General features: G+C 38.3%; 1 protein-coding gene across 6 annotated transcripts in view; it reads right to left on the reverse strand.

The window, feature by feature from the left end:
• Positions 1-15365, reverse strand: part of AP-2alpha (adaptor protein complex 2, subunit alpha) — a 240462-nt gene that overhangs the window by 44052 nt on the left and 181045 nt on the right. For all 6 annotated transcript variants that reach the window (XM_081737837.1, XM_081737840.1, XM_081737841.1 and 3 more), the window contains exons 13-15: positions 13376-13573; positions 9852-10022; positions 5506-5711 (exon numbers count right to left, since the gene is read on the reverse strand). In XM_081737837.1, the coding sequence (XP_081593963.1) occupies positions 5506-5711; positions 9852-10022; positions 13376-13573 (575 nt within the window). The remainder of the gene's footprint in view (positions 1-5505; positions 5712-9851; positions 10023-13375; positions 13574-15365) is intronic.

Below are 15365 nucleotides of genomic sequence, written 5' to 3' on the forward strand. Positions count from 1 at the left end.
ATGTACATACTTGTCTTTTAACTAGTACGTAGTCACGATTGCTTGACATATTGTGCTCATTTTGGTTTCAATCAGAAACTAATGAACAAATTTTTAGCCTAGTACATTTGCTAGCCACCGGAAGTCGCGCTTTTCCTATACAGGAATTAGTCTCACCTTCTCTGCGAAGCCTTTGTAATTAAGCATTTTATGACAAAAGGTCTCCGTGTGTTCAAAGACAGAGATCTATCTATATCGATGGGCCACCTGGTATTAGGGCATCGTTGATATCGGAGGCCCAGGTCAACCCCCAATGTGGTAGAAGAAGTGAGTTCCTTTGTGCGACATGAGAGCCCACAGTCTTAAAGAACAATAGCAAGGGCAATACAGCACAATGTGAACGTAAATCGCATAACTGAGCAAGATTTATACCTGGTAAAGACTCGAGTTCATATGCTTTGACCCTCAGTATCATGGAAAGAAAAACAAAGCAATTGAAAGCTATCCGAACACCATCTTGCACGGGATAGGTGGAAGTCTGAAAGGACTCTGGACGAAACATTGTGTATGTCGGAATGTGGTAAAAACAGGGATATATTTTGTCGTCCCCGTGATTCCAGAGGTCGTTCTCACTGGCTATGTGAATGTACGGAAAGCTTTCCACACGGCTTTATTGTTATCGGTGGTTTCAGATACAACTGTAAAACTCACGCAACGCAGAGCCAGGACAAGGCGTTCAGTTATACGGCGAAGCCAATCATGACTAATTCGTGCAATCCCTTTAATAGACATTTCTGGGATCCATCCCGTATGTATTTTTGTAAGTTTCCATTGCTGAAACGAGCATTCGGCCGTCGACAGCCACACTCATTCGACGGCCTGCGGGAAGTGTCAAGAGAACTTAATCACACCGCGTTTAAATGAAGTTTATTTCAGTGGAAACTCAGACGCAGGGTGATACTTAACACATAGGGCTTGCACAACGAGCACCACCGTTGGTAGTGTCGTGGTATTTCTTAAGCTGGCAAGGGTGCCAAACTCGTTATTATAAACATGAAATGACCTTCTGTATTTCCTATGCAAGGAACATGCCTCCCTCAGCAATCCGAACTTCTGCATTTAACTGTTTCCACTATATCTGGTGAAGAGTGTATGTTGCGAACACCCGCGTATGTAACTTCCTTTATTCTTCCGTTTCTGCGTATAATCTGATTGAAATCCTTTCAACACTGTTTTCGAAAACCCTCAACCTGAGTTCACTCCAATAAATTAGCGTTTCTACAGAACAGCGGGAAACTTTAATATACAGGGTGTTTCAAAACAACACTGACAACGTTTGGAAGGTGATTCCTGACACCAAGATAAGACAAAAAGTATAAACCAACCTGGGTGCACAAATGCTTCTTTTCCGAATTATAGACTGCTGAAAACATGAAAAAATGAACTTTAAAGCTCCATAGCTCCAAAACTATTGGACCTGCCTTAGTCGGGCCACGACTTCACTTAGGAACTAATATATGCCCTCAACAAATCCATGTTTCAGAATCCTAAGGTACTCACGCAACAATTTTTGTAGAGGGAGTTTGGCCACGGGCATATAATTTGAAGTACTCACCAACTCCCTCTATAAAAATTGTTGCGGAAGTACTGCAGGATTCTGAAACATGGATATTTAGATAGTGCACATACTAGTTCCTAAGTGAAGTCTTAATCCGACTACGATAGGTCTCATAGTTTTGGAGCTATGGACTTTTAAAGTTCATTTTTTCATGTTTTCGGCAACCTACAAGAAAACAACTCCGAAAGAAAACATTGGTACACCCGTTTAGTCTATACTTTTTGTCTTATCTTGGTGTCAGGAATTACCTCCTAAATATTGTCGCCCTTGTTTTGAAATACCCTGTATATGTCAATAAAATATATGAAAAATTTGAGTAAATCTCGTTCAAGCAAATAATCGAATATTGAAACATACAACAGGCACAAGCACAACTAAAGATTTACTTGGTTTTAGTTCAAAGTCTGTTTCCACACAAGCACAACACACAAACCCACTATTTCTATTTCCCCTTAACTCACCAGAAGTTAGAAAACCATGAAACAATACCTGTCTTCTACTGAATTAGTGTTTAAAATACGTACTTATATGCAAAGATATTGCCGACAGGTTGTTGAACAAAGACAATTACGAACATACACTTAGACAATAGGTAATTTAGGAACCAAACATACTACGTAACTACCCGATAATAAAGAGAGAGAGAACGAGAGAAAGAGAAGAATATGAAAGGAGAAAGTTTGACAGTTAATGCAACTTGTTACATTGAATTTAACAATTACTGTGATTTGTGCATAACTATGAAGAGTAGGATCACTTACACATGCAGTAGGATTAAAATTATATGAAATCTGATCATGTACGGATTCCTTCCTCCTTTCTCTTTGTTCGATGCTGTTATTTTAATTTTCCGTTGAAACACTGAATCAAGCTACACATTTTAAAAGGTGATTTTATTCAAGATTATACTGCTCATTATACAGGGTGGAGCAGAGGAAACGCATGTTTCTTAAACCGCAAGTAATCGGCGACGAATAGGGGTATTGATTTTGAGCGACCGTTGGCAGATAGCTCAGACGAACGAATAGTGACTGAAACTGCATTGTCTTAGCGGTCTATCAACGGTCGCTCAAAATCCATACCCCTACTTGTCGCCGAGTACTAGCGGTTTTAAAAAAAAAATGTTTCCTCTGCTCCACCCTGCACAGAACGATGTTCGGTTATTTCCGACCAATTTTCAAAGTGTACTTATCATATGAAAAGGCGTGCCGTCGTCACCGTTTGTGTTCTATCGAGCGAATCACCTATTTCCAGAAACTTTACTCTCAACATTTTCGTAGTTTTACTCATAACGGAGTTGGCCTATGGCCCTGGACATTTGATACACCCTATATATATATTACTCCCAAACAATGCCTATATTTTGTCACGTACACGGGAAACCAGAGGAGAAACAATCAGTATGTTATTTCAGGTACTATACCAAGCGTAAAGATCCAGAAAGCAACTATAGAACATGCAATTGCTTACTGGTACAGGCATAAAGTAACAAGAGCAGAGAAAGATTTAGTGCACGAGAAGAAATGTAATTTCAGAAAAATTACATATACCAGCATACTGATTTTGTCTCAATGCTCAACCAGTTACAAAATGCAGTTACATACGTGCTGATTCAACTTTCTGTTATTAAGACGACTTAAGCTTGTATTATTTAAATGAAATATTCGTCAAAATTATATGCACTTACTACAACATAACTGAGACATCAAACTGTTAGTATATAAAACTAAATATGAGTATCTGTTGCATACCAGGCAATGAAAAATAATAATAATCAAATCTTCAATTAACGCTGTACTCTAAAGATACTGGAAATTCTATTATTTCAGTGTTGTGCATGCGTCATGAGACAACTCTGAAACTACTTGAAATCGAACTCCGGTGAAAGAAATCAGAAATATTAGCTATAGGATCCATATAGTGACCACACATCCCAACTAAAGTCAAACCTTGACGCCGGCAATAGCTTTTCAGGGGATATAATGCCTTTATTATTTTTAAATAAATAAATTCCACCATACTAGGAAAAACAAAAATTCAAATTATTTTCTTTGTGTAATTTTGCACAAATACCAGCCACATTGTTTATGTTGTCCAAACTATTGAATTTAACAGAAATCCACCTATCATAGATGCTTCTAACCCTGAAAGAATTTTCCGATTCATATAATGCAAAATTATGTTATAAAAATTGATATATGGATATTTGTTGATGTTTTTATTGATATTCTGTTTTTTTTTTTATTTTTTTTTTTTTATTTTATTGTTCGTGTTGTTAAATGTTTTAGTGTAAAATGGCCAATATACTGTATCTGGAATTAAACACATAAACAAACATGCATGCGCACATACAGTGTTGCCACTACTTCATTTATAGTAAGTAGGTAATGGTCCTGACAAGAGAAAAAGGATTTCAGAACGGTTATTACCATTCTCATTTAATCACTATTTGAGCTTGTGTCCAACATTGGTTTGCTGCTAGTATGGCAGTATTTCTTGAATGCAAACAGTACCTACAATTTTGGGTTAAAATCACGGGTACACGCAAGGGAACCGGTATTTTGATATTATACGTCCCTGAGTCTAGGAAAATTTTATCTCCTCTCCCCCTTATTTGTTCATATTCAGTACAGGCATAAACAATATGACCGCTTACATTGAGCCACGAACAACAGAGAGAGGCGTGCAGAACTAAATACACAGATTATGCTGGCAGTCAATAAGCAATAGCCTCAGCTCCTAGCGTCATCGACGTTGTAACAAGAAAACTCAGTCGCACTATTGTACTAACCAGGGCCAGCTCTACTATATGTGCATGACGTGCATTTGCACGGAGCGACAAGTTCCGAGGGGGGGGGGAATCTATCATAACTATATTATTTAGAATACTTTTTTTTTTAAACAGATGTAGAAGGAAAATTAAGAAATCAAGATAAAAGAGCTAGTTGCACTGGAACTGTTATTTTAAGATTGAAGCTCGATACTGAATTCTATAAAAAGGATTACCATCTTTCCTCTGCAGGTGTGTTTGCTTCTTCTTTCACTAATATAATAGATTATTATCTAACGAAGAAAAACACAAACATCGAGATTTTGTTTGTAGTGTTTAGGGCTTTTTGAGTGCAAGTGCACTTTCCCTTCCCTTTGTTGTTCTTGGTGGGGTAGCATACTTAAAATCGTGAGTTTTACGATTTGTTCTTTATGGAGAAAGAGGGATGGAAAATGATGCTATTGGACCGGGCGGCAAGTTGCCTAGGGTCGACCCTGGTACTAACATTGTAGTATAGCTTCTTTAAATTTTTCTCTTGTAGAGAACCTTGTTTTGCGCATATCATACTTCAATCTCAATTTCTTAAATACGCCGCCTTGGGCCGAGGCCCTGATAGCATATGCGTAAATATGTTTTCTGAGTACACGTGAAGAATATGGTGTATATCTGATATAATCAGTACAATATTTATATGTAGAAACTTCACATTTTGATAGAAACTGATGCTGAAGATGAGTTACGAAAATCAAAGACACAAAAGTAAGCGCACTGTTAACTTTTCTAGTAAATTTTCTCCTGAACTTTGAAATGGATGGCCTGAACTGGAGTATCCCCCCCCCAATAAAAAAAAAAGAAAAAAAGACAATATCAAGAAAGATAGAATTATCACTATTTCGATGAACATCAGTCAGTGAAAAATCTAAAAGCAAACCTTAAAAACTGACAGACAGTGCTACATACTTAAATTTTGGCGGCATACACTTATATAAAAGGACGAAATTCCCCGATATATTTCTTAAACGATATAACTTCCGTGAAGGCTTTTTTTTTTCAATGCCTGATATACACACAAAATGGGCATTTCCAACATTTATGAACTTTGTTTTTTAAAATCAATACTAAGATGTTCTATACTTACTTTTTCGCATTATATGTCGGTTGTGTTGGACCAAGACTATTAATATTGTTCACCTGAGGCTGATTCACCGGAGTAGGTGAGGAGTTATAAATATCACCCAACACATCTACTAAGACACCTGTGTTGCCAGGGGCTGCTGGCTGCGATGCAGGTGGTGTTGAGAGGCCTAGTAGATCTGCAGAAGCACTACTGTTGACGGTAGCAGTCTGTAATAATAATAATAATAATAATAATAATAAAAAAATCAGTATGATCAGTATTTTATTAAGTACACATCTTCGACTCCCGGTGGGAGCTTTCTGGTTCGAATCCCACGTTAAGCAGTAGGTCGTCCCATATAACCTCGGTGCTGAACGGGACGCTAAATTCTAAATCAATCAACAATCATATTTTATGAGGAACAATATTACAATTTAGTATACATAGTTACTACAGTTGAACATTTCACATAATTGACAATTCTCGAATAATTCTTCTTACAGCACTGAATTTCAGACATATTTTAAAGAGAACTTTCGAAGCACACAGTGATCAAATATATAATTACAAAATCAATACTTATTGATACGAGAAGGAGTCCGAAAATAAGTCTCCCCTCTCATTTTCGCGAGGAAAGTGAACAGCAATGAGCGAAACAAGACAGGGTTGCACGCGCAACACACCCAGACACGAGTGGCTATCGTTCGCCCGCGATTCTGTAGATGGTGCCGTCGCAGCGCCTTCGCAAAGTGAAGACAGGTCCCTCAGTCTGAGCCTGGTAGCTATGGAGGGAAGGCACGTTTTGACGTTGTTGTCAAAGAAGGAAGTACGAACGGTTGTCCGCTATGAATGGGAATGTGGCGTATCGGGAACAGAACAAGCGGCCTGGCCTTCTCACATCTGGTGTACTGTTGCTGGATGACAATGCGAGAGCACACTCAGCTAGGCAACTCTTGGGTGGGAGCGTCTTACCCATCCGCCATGAAGTTCTGATCTCGCACCCAGTGACTTCAGTTGCCGGCTTTAAAGAAGACTCTCGGCGGCAGACGCTTTGGAAACTATACTGAAGTCACAGAAGTTGTTCGATGCTTCCTTCCGTATGCAGAGCCCTGAATTTTTCCTGGAAGAGTTTTTGAAGCTTATAGACCGGTATGACAAATATATCAATGTACACTCATGTCCAAAATGATTGTCGCATATCTATAACTGTCTTCTTGTAAGAATATAATTAGATAATGATTTTGCAGGTTACTTTTAATACTGATACTATGTGTTTAATCCGAAAATGTATATTTGTGGTAAATTTCATAGGAAAAGAATTATAAGTACGAAAATTAGAATGAGTAAAACAAAATGTTCCTAAATGAACAGGAAAGCTTGATTTTCGTTTCATTGTTCTTATTTACTGCTCTTTTGACATGAAATTTGTCATATACATGTCTTTGTCGATTATACACATACTAACATTATAAGAAATACCGGGCGAATTCGTTATCAAATTATATTCCTACAAAAACATATTTATAGACATGCGACAATAATTTTGGACATGAGTGTACGTAGTACTTATGTGGAAAAATAAAGGTACGTCTGATCTTTAATGTCACCTTTTATTTTTGGTCTTGCATCCTCATCTCTGTCCACAGTCGCCTGGGAAAACTTATTTTCGGACTCCTCCTCGTAACATGGAATGCATTCTATCAGACCACAAAGGATTCTTTTCCTTGAAACATTTGGTAAAAGCAAACTCCTGCGTACCGTTTCAGAGCATTCATCAGTCCATTTTCGGCGCACTGAAAGAAAACTTACTGCTACGTAAACGACATGATGATACAATAAAGTTTTCATTTGGTGTGTCGAAGTTGGAGCGAGGAATATTCTAAAACCGTGCGCAAAAGTTTGCGTGTTTGCCTTTACCGACAATATGCATTCTAATGCACACGATCACTTTCCGAAATTAATTATAACTAGAATAAATATGGGAGAGTCAGATTATATACTAAGACCACAATATATATATTTACTCGTGGTATGGCTACTTTACTGATAATTTGATAGGAATATTAATATTTGCAACTTCACATAGTATATATATGTATATACACTATGTGATCAAAAGTATCCGGACACCTGGCTGAAAATGACTAACAAGTTCGTGGTGCCCTCCATTGGTACTGCTGGAATTCAATATGGTGTTGGCCCACCCTTAGCCTTGATGACAGCTTCCACTTTCGCAGGCATATTTTCAATCAGGTGCTGGAAGGTTTCTTGGGGAATGGCAGCCCATTCTTCACGGAATGCTGAACTGAGGAGAGGTATCGATGTAGGTCGGTGAGGCCTGGCACGAAGTCGTTGTTCCAAAACATCCCAAAGATGTTCTATAGGATTCAAGTCAAGACTGTGCAGGCCAGTCCATTACAAGGATGTTATGGTCGTGTAACCACTCCGCCACAGGCCGTGTAGTATGAACAGGTGCTCGATCGTGTTGAAAGATGCAATCGCCATCCCCGAATTGCTCTTCAACAGTGGGAAGCAAGAAGGTGCTTAAAACATCAATGTAGGCCTGCGCTGTGAGAGTGCCACGCAAAACAACAAGGGGTGCAAGCCCCCTCCAAGAAAAACACGACCACACCATAACACCACCACCTCCGAATTTTACTGTTGGCACTACACACGCTGACAGATGACGTTCACCGGGCATTCGCCATACCCACACCCTGCCATCGGATCATCACATTGTGTATCGTGATTCGTCACTCCACACAACGTTTTTCCACTGTTCAATCGTCCAATGTTTACGCTCCTTACACAAAGCGAGGAGTCGTTTGGCATTTACCTGCGTGATGTGTGGCTCGATAAGCAGTCGCTCGACCATGAAATCCAAGTTTTCTCACCTCACGCCTAACTGTCATAGTACTTGGAGTGGATCCTGATGCAGTTTGGAATTCCTGCGTGATGGTCTGGATAGATGTCTGCCTATTACACTTTACGACCCTCTTCAACTGTCGGCGGTTCTGTCAGTCAACAGACGAGGTCGGCCTGTACATGTCCCTTCACGTTTCCACTTCACTATCACATCAGACACAGTGGACCCAGGGATGTTTAGGAGTGTGGAAATCTCGCGTACAGACTTCTGACACAAGTGACCAATCACCTGACCACGTTCGAAGTCCGTGAGTTCCGTGGAACGCCCCATTCTGCTTTCTCACGATGTCTAATGACTACTGAGGTCGCTGATAAAGAGTATCTGGCAGTAGGTGGCAGCACAATGCACCTAATACGAAAAACGTATGTTTTTGGGGGTGTCCGGATACTTTTAATTACATCGTATATATCAGAGTGATGCTAATGGCTCCCAAGTTTATCTGCAACGCTGTCACATTGTAAAATTTTGATTTCCCATAGCGCTTGAAGGAGGCCCGGAAGGCATACAATCAAAAAATGTTTGCTTTGTTTTGGGTTGTAGAATAGTGGTCTGTGGGCGCCATTTTTAGAACACCCGATATATATATATATATATATATAACCGTTTTTGCTTTTTAGAGATAAATATTGAAACTGGAAGTAGTAATTCAGTTCCGATTTTAGTGAGATATGGGTACAGACATAATAGATTCTTGTGACGCTGAATTGATTAAAAGAAAAGAAAAGAAAAGGTCCAACGGTGATTTTCACCACTTTCTGTTTAAATAAAAGGTTAATGACAGAGTCTCTTATTCATTAACTCATCCAACCCCAGTAGAAGGGAGAAAGCTCTACAGGATAAGGGTCTGGCATCGAACTCAAATGGTAACTTAATACGTACCATTGGATCCGGTATGAGATATAGTAATATATCTACGTGTACGCGGTGCCTCTATGTGGAAAAAACACTGACTATTGAACGACAGAGGTAAGTAGGGCCAGGATGAACCAGCCCCCCCCCCCCCTTCCCCACGGTATGCCCAGGGCTTCCAGAATTTGGTTGGACTCTGTCGGGCAGTGTCCACTCGGAATTCGGTAGCCTATGTGAGTTTATCCCAGGAATCTGAGAAACGGCGAGCATGTCTAACAACGCTCGGGCACTATGCCTGCAGAGCATGGGAGGTCTTGACTTGCCAGCAATAAGTAACTGGTAGGCACTCAGGACTTTGGTCTGACCGTGCAGTGGGCGTATCCCACTCCCTTAGAGAATAATCGCATCGCATCGCAATCGCGAATCAAGGTTGAGTGACGCATCCTGACGGTGCACTGTATGCACGAGGAGTAATCGTCCACATTGAGGAACTACGTTACCGGTTCAAAACTTAGGCTGTATCTCGTTGGAAGTAGTGGGTGAAATGTGGCAGCAGATTACTTTCATCTAATATATTATATAAAATATTTACCTGATTCTGTGGACGTTCCTCCTGTTGATGATTGACTGTCCCAACGGGAGCCGGACTTTTCCTCTCCTTGGGTTCATTTTCTGGTACTCGACCAGGTTTCTTCTTTTTCAGTACAGCTAAAATAGATGATTCTCTTTCAGGGAATGCTGGCATTTCTTCTAATACTGTTGCCTATAATAAAACAATACTCATCAACAAACTGTAATACACAATATATTTAAACATAAATAGTACAAATTTCTCACTGATAGGAACTTTGTAAAGTTTGCCCAAATGATAAGAAGACTGAAAACTTACGTTCTCTCTACGTAAGTCTAATCAGTATAGTTGTTAAAGCAATTAACGAATTATCGTAACTGTTTTTTATTTGTAATGTATTTATCTAAATTACTCAACATTCGGAGTCAAAATTAGTAAATATTTTATACATCATAGGTATTCTGTCTTTATTGGCAGGTCACTTGCCGCAGCTGTGAAGCTTCCATGCTCCACGGTCTTCTGCTAACTTCTTTGTCTTTACGTATGATCTTTCTGTTTTTATATCATTCATTAATTGTAGTCTCCTTCGCCCCCTCCCTCTCCTTCCCGCCACCATACCCTCTAGGACGTTCCTTATGATACAATTTCTTCTTAGGCAATGTCCCAATCAGTTTCTTTCCCTTTTCTCAATAATATCTAGAAGTGTTATTTTCTCCTCCACCATTTCTTACACCCTCTCATTCGTTTTTCGCTCGATCTAACTAATTCTTTCCATTCTTCTCCACAGCCACATTGCGAAGACCTTTTTTCATCACTTTACGTAATGTCCATGTTTCCGCCCCATACAGTACAACCCTCTACACGTAGCATTTTAAGAGTCTTTTTCTCAACTCCTTATTCAAGGTCCCATAAAACAGACTTTTCTTATTCCTAAAGGCTTCTTTCGCCATTCCTATCCTTGCTTTTATTTCACGTTCGCACTTTATGTCATTACTAAGAATACTACTCAGATATCGAAAACTATTCACTTGTTCTATTTTCTCCCCTCCCACTTTTATATTTGACACAGACCGTTTCGTTCCAATCACCATGGATTTTGTCTTACATTTACTTTAATCCCATATTCTTCAAAGCCCTTCTTCAGGTTTTCTAACATCTTACTGATTTTCTTTCAGGGTTCTGCAACAAGCGCCATATCATCTGCAAACCTTATGCATCTAATCATTCTACCTCCTACTGAAATGCAGTTTTCATCATGTAGGCTCTTTTTCACTATCTCTTCTAGATAGATATTAAACAGGGACTATGGTTATATCTATAGAAGAGTTTATTACAGAATATGTAACACAGTTAATGTGCAATGTGACATCATATTGATGCACTGATCCCAGCGCATAGGGAGTAGATGGTTTTATAGAAACTCCTGGGTTGCTGATGGATTCATTGTTTCACCGCTCTGCTCTTCCTTGTCACAGATGAACTGTTGACCTTCCAGTGACAAAGGATGAAAATATGGGAGTTACATCGGCATCACATGTACGCCTTTTGGTAACTTTTTGCGCTGATTTAGAAGAATCCATTTTGCACTCAAGCGCGCTAAACGATTTTCCTCAACTAAGGAAAGAGCAGGTTACGTCATTCAATACAAGTGCGAACTCAATTACACTGCCCGCGATGGCTCAGTGGTAGAGCGTTCACTTCTGGTATGTGGGGTTCCTGATTCGATTCCAGCTCGCGCCAAGTGAACATTGTGGTGGACAAACATGTTCGTGGGTTTTTCCGTTTCCTCTCACTTTCTTCATTCCACCATTTCATTCATTTCTCATCATCACAGTCTCCTTAAGCTAGCCGGCATAACCGTGGGACGTAAAACTCAAAGATTCCACCCGTTCAATTCAATTCCACTGCGCCATCTATCTGTTTATTTCCTAACACCACTACAGTCTCCTTTAAACTTGGGCAATTATTACATAATGCTTGTTTTACCTTCTATTTGAGTTATACTGAGTCAACACTGTAGTATTAAATATCTTTTTTTTATTTAAATAATAACAATAAAATGCTGTGTTCTATTTAAATAACAATAATAATCATATTTCGATATATTAACTGTGCCTTCCTCAGACTGTTCTCTCTTCTAAAATGGATATTACGAACTTAGTCCAACTGTGACTATGCCGTAGCAAAGATTTGTTAAGTGACAGTGTTCACACTTTGCGGACGAACCCTCTTTTTCCTCCAGCAGATGGAAGGCTTCTGGTGCTTTTTCAAAATTCGTAGAACAGATTCGGTTAAGACATTATTCGAACAATACTTCTGAAACCTAAAGCTTGCCATAAAAATGTAAAAGAGAAGGGAAGGTTATGCTAGTTTTTTGTCTTACTGGATGTTAGTTCCACGAAGGGCACAACCTGCCGTTCGTCCGGAATGTGTTAATCTGAACCAAATGCAAAGTAAACATGTACAAAAACTTTTTGATATCTCAATTTCAAGTAATTATTAATATATTATTTTCTTGTGCATTATTATAGTCTCTTTGTGTTGAAAAACGGGATCACTGAAGTATGAGATGGAATATGAGTACGCTACAGCTAGTAGCAGTATTTCTTTAATTTTTACTAGAAGAACATTAATTAAGTCTAAAACCATTATTTTTACATTTATTTATTTATTATTTATTACAGGATTCCTGCTGATCTGGAGAAATTATTGATTCACTTTCCCTGACTTTCCTGATGGGCGTCGGATGACGTTGACATATAAATAAGGAATAAATAACTGTGAATATTTATATATTAGAACTTTACTATATAGAATATTTACAATTGCTCATACGTACATTCGACTTACTTCCCATAAAAACCTGAGGAAACGTCCCATATAATGGTTGACTAAGCTGAAATTAGTGTACAATTAATGTTAGAAAGAATATGTTTTATAAAACTTCCCTGATTTCCAGTCTTTTTCCTTGATCTGCACTATTTTCCCTGACTTCGTGACCAGTAAAGAACCGTGTATTAACAGACAGTTTGTTCTCAATGATTACCTAGATATACTTGTTACGTCACAGAGTAATATTCACTTAACTGAAGAGTTACACTCGTCCGTGCGTTGAATGAAACTTGGCAACAGCGGTAAACATTCTGGACGCACGCTTTTCCATCTCACTGTCGCACCATCATTCATACCATTAGCATCCCTTCTTTAGTTGTTGATGGAAGGAGTGCTATTTTCAGTTCAGCCTCAACTAAAGTGTGCTACATTAGCAAGTCTGTACCTCGCTCTGAAACCAGATGCTCAAAATCGACATACCTGGGTTTCTGACTGTCTTTTATCAATAAAACCGGAGGAAAGTCATCGATGGCTGGTGGAAGACAATTTCTGGACACCTCTAATTTAACTTAACCTACTCCGACTTAAGGATTCGTTAATATAATCCAAAGATTCTGAATTAAAGTTTTTCTCAGTTCTACCAGGAACTATTATTAATGTATCGATTTGCCGGTGATAAACCTATCTCAAATATTTGAAAGAAAATAACTTACCAGCACATCAGTAGACGCCACAATGCTTAACTGCAAATATTCTGAAGCTCTCTGTTGAAGCTCAGCGTCAGCACTACGAAGATTACTATGTTGCCGAAACACATCCTGGATTTGTTGTTTGATTTCAGGGAAGAGGTTCACGAATTTTATGTACGTTGAAAGCAGCAGTGCTCTTGTCATGGGTGAACATAAGTGATACTGGAAAATATAAAGGGATAAAATAAGTAGGTTTATAAATCTTATACGAATCTTATTAGGTTATCATAAAACTGTCAACAATATGTCAATATTGTCTACGCACAAAAGACATTAAAAACTATAATGATCTTTACTATGAAGTAATCCTTGAGAACATTCATTTTATTTTGTGCAATGGACTTTAAAAAGTGCATTTCGTTTCATTTCTGCGTTTTCTTTCTTTTTATAATACAATGTGCTCTAGGTTCACGTTTAATCCTCACCCGTGGGAAAAGAGATGTTAAGTTTACTCACAGACTCTGCTAATACGTCATGATAAGGTTCCAGCCAATGAGAGTACATGTGCAGACGAAATGAATAAAAATTTGCACGTACTGAGGGTTCCGAGATTACGTTTTATGACAGGATTCGAGACTTGTGGGCGGGGCTTCGTGAGAGAAGCGGGAAGAGCGATTCTTTATTCTTCAAGATAGACACGAAATAGTGAGACCTGCATGTCTTTGTGCTTAAGTATCTATGGAGTAATCGGACTTGTATCACGTTTTATAATTAATTACTACTCAAGACTATTTTTCTTATATTTTGTTAACCGAAACTAAACAACGTAAGTATGTAGCTGTTGTAAACTTGTCAAATATACTCAAATTGAATTGCAGATGTGTTGGATTCATTGATCCTCTCGTATAATAGGCGGAGTAGTGTGCATAGGTTACCTTATGTTCTTTCCAAAGAACGTATCTTGCTGAAGTTGCTACTAGTAGTGTATTGCGGCTGTTTGTGGTGAGGTTGAAAAAAAACATTGTTTCGTTTGAATCGCATTACCATTAGCAGGGAAACAACATTTGTGTGTAGATAGCTTTCTACGTATTCAGGTCGACATTAGCGATGCTAACAATGCACGAGTGCTGAACGTATTCCAAGTTCGATTCCCGAGTTTGGTTATCACGTTGATTTATTTTGCCATCCGTAGAAATCATGAACACATTATCGCTCTTATTTCTTTTGTTGGAGACTAGAAGTGGATCTGTTTTTAAGAGTTCACGCTGAAATTCTGGTAATTTCCTGAATTTTTATGTCTAAGTAAGTATATTTCCCCTGTCCCGTGACACTGCAAACAATACCACTTATGCTTAGATTCAGAGGAGACAGAAAAAAAAAAAAATCGCCATAACTAACCAACGCTTTTTTTATTTTTGAAGCATAGTATAAGTTTACTTTTTTACTGTAAATACTTATTATAAATGAAACTTCCTGTATTTGCAATAAAAAATACTACCATTACCAATAATAATAATAATAATAATAATAATAATAATAATAATAATAATAATAATAATAATAATAATAATAATAATAATAATAATAATAATAATAATCAAACAAGTCAACATATAATGTTATTTGCATTTATTCCTTCTTTCTAAGTTTGAAGTTTCAACATTTTTCCGCTGGTGCTAAATCAGCTGACTTCTAGATCAAAATGGGCTTCAAAGGAAACCGTTTTGCCACCATAGAAGACATCCAAATCAACGCGACAGCTGAACTTCTGAACATACCACAACAAGACTTTGAACGTTGTTTCCAGTAATGACAGGACACATTAGAACAAGTGTGTATGTGTGTGTTCTCAAGGAGCTTATTTGAAAGGCGATTAAGTGAATGTAAGCCTACTGTATATTGTGGTAATAAACAGTTATAACGAAATTCCGGGAACTTTTCGACTGTCCCTCGTATAATATAATTTCCAACTTTTTGTCCATCTATAGTTAGACAAGAGAAAAAAGTAGATAAT

This window comes from Thermobia domestica, chromosome 14 (genome assembly GCF_964235325.1).
Source record: "Thermobia domestica chromosome 14, izTheDome1.hap1.1, whole genome shotgun sequence".
NCBI classification, from domain to species: domain Eukaryota; kingdom Metazoa; phylum Arthropoda; class Insecta; order Zygentoma; family Lepismatidae; genus Thermobia; species Thermobia domestica.